The following is a 10,356-nucleotide window of genomic DNA, read 5'->3' as shown; positions in this document are numbered from 1 at the left end:
CGGAATACTTAAATGTGAATCTAGATAAAGAATTAGAGGGGAAGTGAATCCACCTCGAATCCAACTTAATCACCTAGCATAGACTGTTGTAATCCAATTCTTACGTTCTTACAGTAAGAATTGCTCGTTCTAATCCCTAATTAGCATGACATTTCTGCCAATTACAACTAGCATGTGAGGTCGTCCACCCATTCTCATGGCGAAACACGACCTTCTAGAATGGAATAGACTCTACAACGACTCTACACTATACAACTAAGTTTTCATCAAAGCTTCATCAACCCCTCTAATGGAGGTTTTAGCCTTGATTCATCAAACCATTATTTCTCATTGAATTATAACTAAACATCATACCAAAATTCTAACTTGACTAATTTAACTAACAATACTTCAATCTAATTTACCAACTCAGAAATGATACTCAACAAGAATTAAAATTAGATCTATAAATTGAAATGACAAAATCAAAATTGACAAACTAGCTATTTTATTTATCAAACTAATGAAGAACAATGATTCTAGAGATTAATCTAAAACAAGAATTGAAATGAACTAAGCTTAATTTTATTTAATGAAAACTAGATCTAGAATTATCTATAGTTTTAGGTCTAACTAGCTACCTTTAACAAAGAGCTAAGCTTTTGTTTTTATATGTTTCAGATCCAAAAATCGTGCATGGGCTTGGAGCCATGTTTTGGGCCAGAGAATCAGGCTCAAAACCCAATTCTTTCAGTCCAAAAAGGCCTCTTCAGCTGCAGTTGGCTTCGACGTACTTTTCGTCCACTTCTGCTCCTCTGATTGGGCCAAGGCTTGGACCATTGGAAAGCTCTTTCTGAGCCGGTCGTTTTGACATAAGGTAGGCTCAATTCCAAGGTCTGAGTCCAAAGATATGGTGTTCGGAAGTTCTGCTGACTTTGTACACTATTTCTGCCCGCGTGGACTTTGACTTTTCAGTTTTGACCGGGATTTAGAAAGGCTTTGTCTTTTTGAATCTTGGCATTTAATCACATAACTCCTTAGCAACCAACCATTGCTCCTTTATCTCATCAAAGTGGCACATTCCTGCACATAATTGACTTTGAAGCCTGAAACGCATAAAAACACGTAATCAGTATTAACTCTTAATTATTACTCACATAATTGGTCTAAAAGTATGACTGTTACAGGGTTAAAACTACAGTTTTGGGCTCTTATCACTTGTCAACTTTAGATATTGAAGAAACATGTTTGCCCATTTCATTAGTTCTTGTATTAATATTGTTTGACTTTGTTATAGCAAGTTTTATCTTGTATATATTATCGGTAATTTCTCAACTGATATGTAGTGTCGAATGCCTTGTAGTGTGGACGAGTTGCGAAAACTCTTGTCTGATAAAGATTCGTATAATCAGTTCTTGCTTTCCCACTCTTGATGGATCTAAATTGAGTAAATTCCCACTCTTTATGGTAACTGTTTCAATGCGTGGAAACCTCTATCCTTCATTGTTTGCTTATATTTCTAAGGGTGGCTTTTAATATAATTCATGCTCTTGAAGAGCTTCTATCCATCTTGCTTTCTCTAATAAGTAATATATTTCCCTTGATTTTTGAAATGATGAGAAGTACACTTACAGGTCTCAAAGTATGTATAAATCAACGAGTTGAATATGTACCCTACAATTGTTGTTGGGTTCTATTCATTAAAAATTAAAATCTCAATCGGAAGTCAAGTATACTATTTGGTCGAAATGATAACAAAATAAACTGATTCTACATTTTCTAGAGTGCGTGCAACATTTTACGCTGAAATTAAGTGCCTTAAGGTACCTATAAAAGAAAAGTTTCTAAGTTTGTCATACAAGGATCATTCCACATTTCCACCATATGTTATCTTTGAGTAGGTCGGGCCTCTCTTTCTGAATGGGTTTCTTCAATATGCCCCAATTAACTATCTTTTTTTTTGTCTCTCATTTTTTCATTTTCATTTTATTTATTTTCATTTTGTCTCTACTTTGGTGAATCCTAAAACTATTCTTTTGTTCTACACAGGGTATACTTGCCTTGATACTTGTCACTCTATCCTGCTCAAATGTTATTGTTCTTTCTTGTAGTTTTGTTAAAGAGATCAATGTTTTAGACTATGGAGCTGTTGGGGGTGGCTACATTGATGATTCTCAAGTAAATTGTTTTACTTCTCTTCCATATGCTAGCTTTCTTCCTAATATATAATTTAACAGTTATGACTTCCATCTTTGATTACCAGGCATTTTTGAAGGTGTGGGATGTTACATGTAATTAGAATTTGCCGAAAGTGCTAACATGATTATTCTTGGAGAAAGGAGATTTTTGGTTAATCCCATTGCGTTCAATGGCCCATGCAAACTTTCAAGGATAAATATTCAGGTACAAAAAAATCGCAATACATTTTCGATTCTGTTTTTGAGAACTGAAAGTAAAAATGCTAACATAAACATGCCCGAAACAGTAGCAATTCCAAAAGATCATCCTAATAATGTCCATGTCGATACTCGATACTGAAGAGAGTTTTATGGCTCAAGTTAGAAAGACTTCTCTTGATTGGTGATTGACTACGTCTTCTTTTTGTAGATACTTGGAACTATATTATCTCCTCAAGATACCGAAAAGTGGGGACGAGGATTGATTCAAGCCAATAGCTTGCATTTAGACGTGTTCTCGGGTCTCATAGTTGATGGTTATGGCACTATTGATGGATGGGGTATAAATTAGTGGTCTAATTCATGCCGCAACAGCCACAAAGAAGGTAACCCATAATTCTGCCCCATTAACATGTTTTGGAATAGTACGCTCGCAATTTTAAAGCTAATCGCCTCAGCTTTGCTTTAATTTGCGGATTACACGAAAAATGGCTTCAACAAGAAGTATTTATATGTTGATTGGTATATGTTCGCATCTAGTAATATTTGTTAATAAATTCTGATAAAATTGCTGAATTTTGTTGTTAGGCTATCAAGTTCATATTCTCGCTCGAATAGTTATCTCAAATATTAACCGTGGTCCCGGGCATGGTATAAGGTAAGGATATTCATTCCATTGATCAGCAATCAATTGAAGTTGTAATGACCGACCCTCAAAACATGATTGAAGTATGTACTTTGAGAATCTATTGGCCGGTTAGACTGGTAGGCTCGCATTACCACTTTTGCCCTTGCCGTATGCCACAAAATTATGTGGACCGGTGGTGCGATGTGTGAACCGGGTGGTTTGCAATGTATGGTGGTGGACTGGTGGTGCAATGGTGTGACCGGTAATGAAGTGGATGATCGCGATGCGTAATCGCGGTGGTGTGTGGTGTGTGGTGTTGTTGCTTGCTAGGTGGAGTGTGTGTTGGAGTCTTTGCTTCTTTGGGTGGGGTGTGTGCCGCCTGCTGGGGTGCCTCGCCTGCTTTGGGGTGTTGCTTCTGCATCGGTGACACTGTTGCCATGGACCTGCTTCTCTTTCTTATTTGTTAGTTTTCAATTTTGAGTTTCTTCCCAATGAAATAAGTTTTCTTTTTGTGCTCTGCGCAAGTAGAAGTGATATGACTGAGGAAGCCATGGCTTTAGAAAGAGAACGTGATTGTGTTCGTAAAAGATGGAGACAATCCATGAGTAATGAGCGACGATTGTTGGTAAGGGCACGGGATACATATCTCCGTAGGCAACAGAGACATAATATGACTGATGAACAGAGATCCTTAGTGAGAGAACGTGAAACCAATCTCCGTAGACTACGCAGAAAAAAGACCACTGATGAGCAGAGATCCCTTCAAAGGGAACGAGATCGTTTGCGTACAAGAGAATGGAGACATAATTTGAGTCAAAATAGTATGTTGATGCAAGGAGAACCACATCAAGATAGTAAGTCAGGTATTTTGTGTTACCAAATAGATTCTTTGCTTCCCTTGTAGTTTATTAGACCTTTCAATAATAGTATTTCAAATTCTATGTATTTATTTGACTTGTATAAAATAGTATATCATTATGCTCAGCCGTCCTAGTTTTGAAGTCCATTTTGACGCAGACACGAACACAAATCTTTAACATGGATGCTTGGTTTACTCTAGTCATCTTGATTGTAAATGTATTATGTTGTTTCGCATTCTTAGGGTCAGTATCGATGATTACTATTTGTTTATCTATATATTTTTTTTTTGAAATGATGTGGCAGGGGAAGTGGATAATCTTATACTAGAGAGTCAAGTTTCAGACGACCCAAGTTTGTTTCTGACAAGAAAAGAGGCTACTTCAATAGTGGGTAAGTTCTTAATCCAATTGATTACATTGCTATTTTCGATGTCATTTAAATTTTGTCCAAATTGCTATTTTCAGAATTCTAGCATTCAAGAGAGCAGTTCTCTAGGATTCAATTTGTTTGCATGCCCAGTTTGTTATGAGCCACTTTTAAGAAACCACCTGAAAACAACAAAATTTGATAATTTGCTCTGGAAAGCCATACCATTAGCAAATTACTCAATTTCCGCTGAGCATGTGATTTGGTTTTTGGCAATTTCTATATGTTATTTTTATTGCATCTTTTCATGTCTTCTGAAAACTGTGCATCATCTACACAGTAAGCATCTATGGTTTTTGTGTCATTTTTTTTTAATGTTTTGAGACTTACAGGACGACTTATTCTTTGTGTAATTTCTAAAACTTGCAGTTTGTACAACATGTATCAGGCCAGAAAATTTTCAACTGTGGGTTTGGTCCCACACAAGGCCCATAGTACTGAGCAACATACTAATATTGGAGCTTTGGTAGAATCCCCAAAACATGATTCAGCTCCATCTGGTGGAAATGGAAAGCAACGGTTGCGGTGGACGTCAGAGCTTCATGATCGATTTGTGGATGCTATTACACAGCTTGGTGGACCGGATAGTGAGTATTTTATAATAGTTCTTTTGATAGTGCACAACAATTAATGTGTATTTTCTGGCGAGCCCATCATGCAGTAGTGTGTTGTCACTTACAACTTTTTTAATTTAAGTTCTTAAAGTATAATTGTTTTTATTTTTGTTAGGCTGTTTTAAAGCGTGTATATTGGTAACTTGGATTTTGTTTTAGTTAAAAATTGGATTTTATTCCTCTAGATTTAATATCTGAAAATAATATCATACGTAAAAGTTGTTGATTGCCAGAGAACAATATGTTTAGAGGTTATACTGTTTTGAGTATTTAAACGTTTTGAGTTCTTCCTTTTCAATCTGTAATTTTTTTTATTATTATTTTTTCTTCTAGAAACTAAAAAGAAAACGAGTACTTGTGTCTGATATTAGTTTGTGGTTCAGGAGCAACACCGAAGGGCGTTCTCAGGGTGATGGGTGTACCTGGACTAACTATCTATCATGTGAAAAGCCACTTGCGTACTACCCGCTATATTATTGGAATTTTCTATCTTTTTAAGCTAATCTTACCTAGTGTTCTTTATTCTCTGTATAGAAATATCGCCTTTGCAAAATACTTGCGGAATCTCCAAATGATGGTAAGGGCCATGTTTTCCTCACTGTGTATTTGAAGGCCTAATTACTAGCAGTGGGCCTAGACATGTTGAATTTTGCTGACATTAATATGTAAAAAATGTATTATGTGTTTGTGTTTGATGTGTTTGTGGTGCAGTGGAAATTGATTTACAAGCTGGAGGCCTGGAGCTAAACACAAATATGAGGTAATATACTATAAGATTAAACAAAGTTTTGCTTTTAATTGTTGAAATATTATTGAAGTAACAATAACATTATATTTTGCTCCCATTGCGCCAGTTTTTATGGGTAATTCTCATTGGATTGATCTTTGCACTTATAATCCAGTCTTTACCTGCTAATCTTGGCGTATCCACTGGTAAGAAGCAAAATATTGTAGCCCTATCATCTATTTGGGTTTTGAATCTCTATTTGGGTTTTGATGTAGAGGTGAGAATCCCTAGTCCTTCTTTACTATTAAGCTCAATCCACTATACCTTAGATTATCAGTATTTAGCTTCTAAATTGGTTTTAATCCCCTTATTGTCCGCTTCATGATCTTTTCTTGGTTGACTATTTTATCTTAATGCTAGGATCTCTTTTGGAGCATTTGTTGAAGTAAATGGGCGTAGGGTTTTCAACAACGCAAGCTGTTATCTCTTATTTAGGATCATAGTACGAAACTTTTTTTATGGTGAGAGTCTAACAATAAGTTTGTGAGGTTTAGAAAATCGCTCAAAGTTGTGAATGTATATGGTTGGATTAGTTTTGTACTTTATCATTTTTTTCCCATATATATTATGGTTTCTTTGTAAAATAGTATGAAAACGTATTGTGTACAGGATAAATTTAGCTTAAATAAGAATTTATGATTTATGTATATGGTGCAAGAGGGGGCATCTTTTTGTAGGTGTAGCTGGTCGCTACAAAATATGAGAAATTATTTTTTTTTCATCAACAACGGTTCATAACCGTTACGAACGACTTTTAAATTAATTTTTTTAAAATTAACTAACAACTTTGCAACGGTTAAGAACCGTTGGTAATATTTTTATAAATTACCAACGCTTAAAAAGCGTTTGTGAAATTAAAAAACCGTTGCAAATATTTTAAATTTGTGTACAAAATAGTTATAAAAAGTGTTGCAAATCATTATTGCAAGCGTTTAAAAGCGTTGAAATTTATATTTGCAACGCTTTATTAACCGCTGCAAAAATTTCCAACACTTTACCCACGCCATATTTGCAACGCTTAAAAAGCGTTGCGAAAATTATTCGCAACGCTTTTTTGCCGTTGCAAATAGCCTGTTATGGTGTAGTGACAACAAATAGCAAAGACTTTCTGTTCTCTCCAATCCATTTCAATCGATACCACATCTGAGACTAATATTCTTCCCACCAGTCCAAAACCCAACCAACAAGAGGAACAAGGTGTTGCTATAACAAAACCAATTGCTAAAGCCCATCTTGATATTTATGACCAATTAAAACCACATCACTGTCCACCTGACTATCGTGTGAATTCCAGATTCTATGACGATGACTATATGCATGAGAACACTCTAACAAAAGAAACTCTAAAACCTGTGTTGGAAAGTAACTCGACACACATAGATGATGACATTGAGAAAATTTATGAAGTTCTAGGTAGAGAGGACAAAGAAAATCAAGTGCATGGAAAAGAGGATATAAATTATATAGTGGAAAATGGGTCTAATTTTAGTTTGGTCGTTAAAGACTTATCGATGGAACAAATTTCTGACATCCTTAATATTGCCGATATGAACCACAAATGTGTGTACATGCCAAAGCTAGATGAAAAGTTCTCTGAATCCTCTAGATCATGTAACGAACCAGTACCACCCAACCATCATTCCCCCGAGTTAACACCTCTTGAAAACCAACCTCCATTCATAAAAAATCCACCAAATTATGAGGACTACACCACTAAACCATTTCAAATAAACCTCAAGCTCACACTTAAGCCAATTGCCTTTGAAATCCTTCATAATTTTCTAAACTTTCCCAGTAAAGAGACTTTGCCCAACTTACAAACTCCCGAAAGTATCATTCCAGTTGAGAAGAGCCCCACATTGATTAAAGTGCCTGGAAAAGAGGAAATAGAATCTAAGGTGGAATATGAGTTCTTGAAAGCATACGATGATCCCTTTATTCAAGTGGTTGAAAAACCTAGTTTGTCGTATGTCGCATCATCTAAACCTGATAAAAAACAACTAGTACCACACTCACACTCTCTTGGACAATTCAATGATGGGTTACTGCATAAGTTCCATGATGGTTTACATAAATTTTCTTTTATCATTCTGCATGTTACACTCCAAATGCATCATTTCATTCAATTTGGGGGTAAATGCTTTCATATGTTTTTCTATAAAAATCCCCAATTGTTTAGACTATTAGTATATAGTTAACAGCATATCATCTATCTCATATGGATAGTATTGGGGAATCTGACTTAAAACGACCCCCACATATAGTCTTGAATATCTAACTATAAAATATTCATGTTATATTTCCTCGATGCATTCCATGGGAGTGCATCACCTAGGTAACCGGACCACTCCACTTGGAGTGTGTGGTTGTAAGTGCCGGAGCCTTGAGTCCACATACACTTGCATATTCCTTGTTAGCACTTTTACTCGTAGTTTGAGTAGTGTACCTTTATGGAGCACGTATACAATTTTCTTTTCTTTATTTTACACTTCTTTTTAGACTAGCTTTTCTATTCCCATCATTTATAATTCCTGTCTTTATTTTCATTTCCGTGTTTTCTGTTTTTACGTTTTCTATTTTTACATAAGTATTTTTCTTTCAATCTCACCTTTGACGCTGAGTAGTCTTTCCTCTATAAAGAAGAGATGTGAAATAAAGCAGAGGGCGATGGGGATTGAGTAAAGGTGTCTTACAGTTGTCTCTCATGGTTGTTTAGCATGTCTCGTCTTCCATAGGCATGCCAAACCATGGTATGGTTGGCAACTTGAGCCCTTTATTTTTGAAAACTTTTTCTCTCTGTGGGTGATTTCTAGTTGTTTCGAGTTTCGTCTTACAATCTAGTTGGAATGGCTTTAACGAGGGCTAACTAGAGAGTAGGAGAGGGGAGACTAGATTATATAGAAATAGAGCTAGTCCTCTTCATTAGATTTTTCTACTTGCAAAACAAGAGGTGGAAGATCTAAGGAGGCCAAACCATGGGATGGTTCTCAATTAGAATCACTTAATTTCAAACACCTTCTATTGGGATGATCACTTTCGTTATAGTGATTTTGATGCAATCACAATTGCAAGGAAACAAATTCTATGAATTCTCAATTAAAATCAATTCAATTCAATCCAAAAACTAACTATGGCTAAAGGCCTACAACTCTTTATATAGGAAAAAAACTTCTAAAACAAATAAAACACCCTAAATTCGGAATTAATAATAACTCCAAAATACCCTTATACTAAATAACCTCAAAATAATAATTAGACCCAATTCTAGTACTCCCTAATGACATAGAAACTAATATAGGACTCAATTATCAATGTGAAACCCAAATTCACATCATACTCCCCCACTTGAAGAACTCGACTCCAACGAGTTAAAAGTTTTCTTAGATCTCCAATCACTACGACGATGAGGGGGCATATAAGCATTATTCCCAACTTTAGCAAGCACGATCTGATGAGACGACATCTTATACAATGGCTGATTACGCAGTGTAAAGACATGTCGACCCTAAGAAATACGATACGTCTGCTCCCAAGCACGATAAACAACTTGGACACTATACTGCCAAGTGGTGCCTAAGACCAAGTCACATGCATCAAGACTGCTCACATGACAAAGAACATAGTCACGAAAATCTTCCATGTGAACACCAACTCGAACTATCTCTGCCAGTTCCTCAAAATCTCCAATTCTAAAAGAATGCACCTTCCTAGGTCGACGATGTATCATAGTAGTCAAACTAAGTGTGTCAACCATACGACGAGAAATCAAAGAAATATTACTACCATTATCCAAAACCACATGAGCAGGACAAGTCTTAGAAGCCAGTGGATTATATAAAGTAGTACTCTGTCAAAATACATTACCACGTGTAGACTCTACAATATGTGAAACATGAGCCATAAACATAAGCAACCCTTTATCCGCGGGAGTAAGAATTCCCTCAGTTGTGTATCCTTGTGCTTCCTCTATCGTCTCAAGTTGAGATGTCTCCATATCAATAGTCAGAACTTGTTTCTTAGGATTACTTGAACATGACCCTCTTGACCACAACTATAACACTTAACAATTCTCTTCGGACCTATGGGAGTAACTTTATAAGATGACATGGAGGAAAAGTAACTCATTTCCTTCTCAGACTCGCTAGCAAAACTGTAAACTTCCTCCAAGGTGTTAATCCGAACATGGACTAAATCATAACGATGTCTCCCCTAAGACCATGCAGATAACGGCGAATGCGGACTTCCTCACTCTCTAGCAGGTTGCAACGTGATTGCAAACGATAAAAGGACTCGGTATACTCCTGCACAGACTTAGACTCTTGTTTCAAATCTTGCAACATCCCATACAACTATTGTGCATAATTCATAGGCACAAACTTAGTAAGCAAAGCTTCTTTCATGCGCTCCCATGTAGTGACTTGACCCAAATTCTAGTGCAGGCGTTGTTGGAGAAACTCTGTCCACCAAATCAAAGAAAAACCTTGAAGCCTAGTAGCAACCCAAGAAACCTTGCGATCTTCTGACATATTTTGATAAACAAACACATTCTCTATCGTGGCAATCCACTCAAGACAAACTTCGGGATCCAAGATACCAATAAATTCTGGAATATCAACCTTTGGCTTGAACTCACGCTCAGTTGGTGGAGGATGATTAATAATAATG

The 10,356-nt window shown here is 36.2% G+C and overlaps 1 protein-coding gene and 2 long non-coding RNA genes across 4 annotated transcripts; all 3 read left to right on the top strand.

Moving 5' to 3' along the window:
• Nucleotides 1–1,340: 1,340 nt before the first annotated feature.
• Nucleotides 1,341–2,356, top strand: LOC147524935 (uncharacterized). Its single transcript, XR_015197574.1, has 3 exons — nucleotides 1,341–1,446; nucleotides 2,029–2,157; nucleotides 2,243–2,356. It is a non-coding gene; the product is annotated as an uncharacterized LOC147524935 (long non-coding RNA).
• Nucleotides 2,357–3,449: 1,093 nt separating this feature from the next.
• LOC147524934 (uncharacterized) lies at nucleotides 3,450–5,425 on the top strand. 2 transcript variants are annotated; one of them, XM_086564177.1, is made up of 4 exons: nucleotides 3,450–3,866; nucleotides 4,168–4,254; nucleotides 4,660–4,877; nucleotides 5,288–5,425. In XM_086564177.1, exons 1-3 carry the CDS (start codon nucleotides 3,539–3,541, stop codon nucleotides 4,758–4,760), a joined length of 516 nt encoding a protein of 171 aa, XP_086420303.1. In that variant the 5' UTR covers nucleotides 3,450–3,538; the 3' UTR covers nucleotides 4,761–4,877; nucleotides 5,288–5,425. The 2 variants fall into 2 exon arrangements, 1 of the variants encoding a protein (XP_086420303.1); XR_015197565.1 differs by having other exon boundaries at nucleotides 3,500–3,857.
• Nucleotides 5,426–5,610: 185 nt separating this feature from the next.
• LOC147524933 (uncharacterized) lies at nucleotides 5,611–6,296 on the top strand. Its single transcript, XR_015197545.1, has 3 exons — nucleotides 5,611–5,664; nucleotides 5,759–5,837; nucleotides 6,052–6,296. It is a non-coding gene; the product is annotated as an uncharacterized LOC147524933 (long non-coding RNA).
• The last annotated feature ends 4,060 nt before the right edge of the window (nucleotides 6,297–10,356 follow it).

The sequence above is a fragment of the Coptis chinensis genome, chromosome 1 (assembly GCF_015680905.1).
Source record: "Coptis chinensis isolate HL-2020 chromosome 1, ASM1568090v1, whole genome shotgun sequence".
Taxonomy (NCBI): Eukaryota; Viridiplantae; Streptophyta; class Magnoliopsida; order Ranunculales; family Ranunculaceae; genus Coptis; species Coptis chinensis.
The sequence above is the reverse complement of the archived record's forward strand: the minus strand, read 5'-3'. Positions and strand labels throughout refer to the sequence as shown.

Coding starts and splice junctions, on each gene's coding strand:
- LOC147524934 (XM_086564177.1), top strand. CDS start 3,539: ATGACTGAGGAAGCCATGGCTTTAGAAAGAGAACGTGATTGTGTTCGT. Junction 3,867..4,167: donor ACATCAAGATAGTAAGTCAG/GTATTTTGTGTT, acceptor ATGATGTGGCAG/GGGAAGTGGATAATCTTATA. Junction 4,255..4,659: donor AGAGGCTACTTCAATAGTGG/GTAAGTTCTTAA, acceptor TAAAACTTGCAG/TTTGTACAACATGTATCAGG.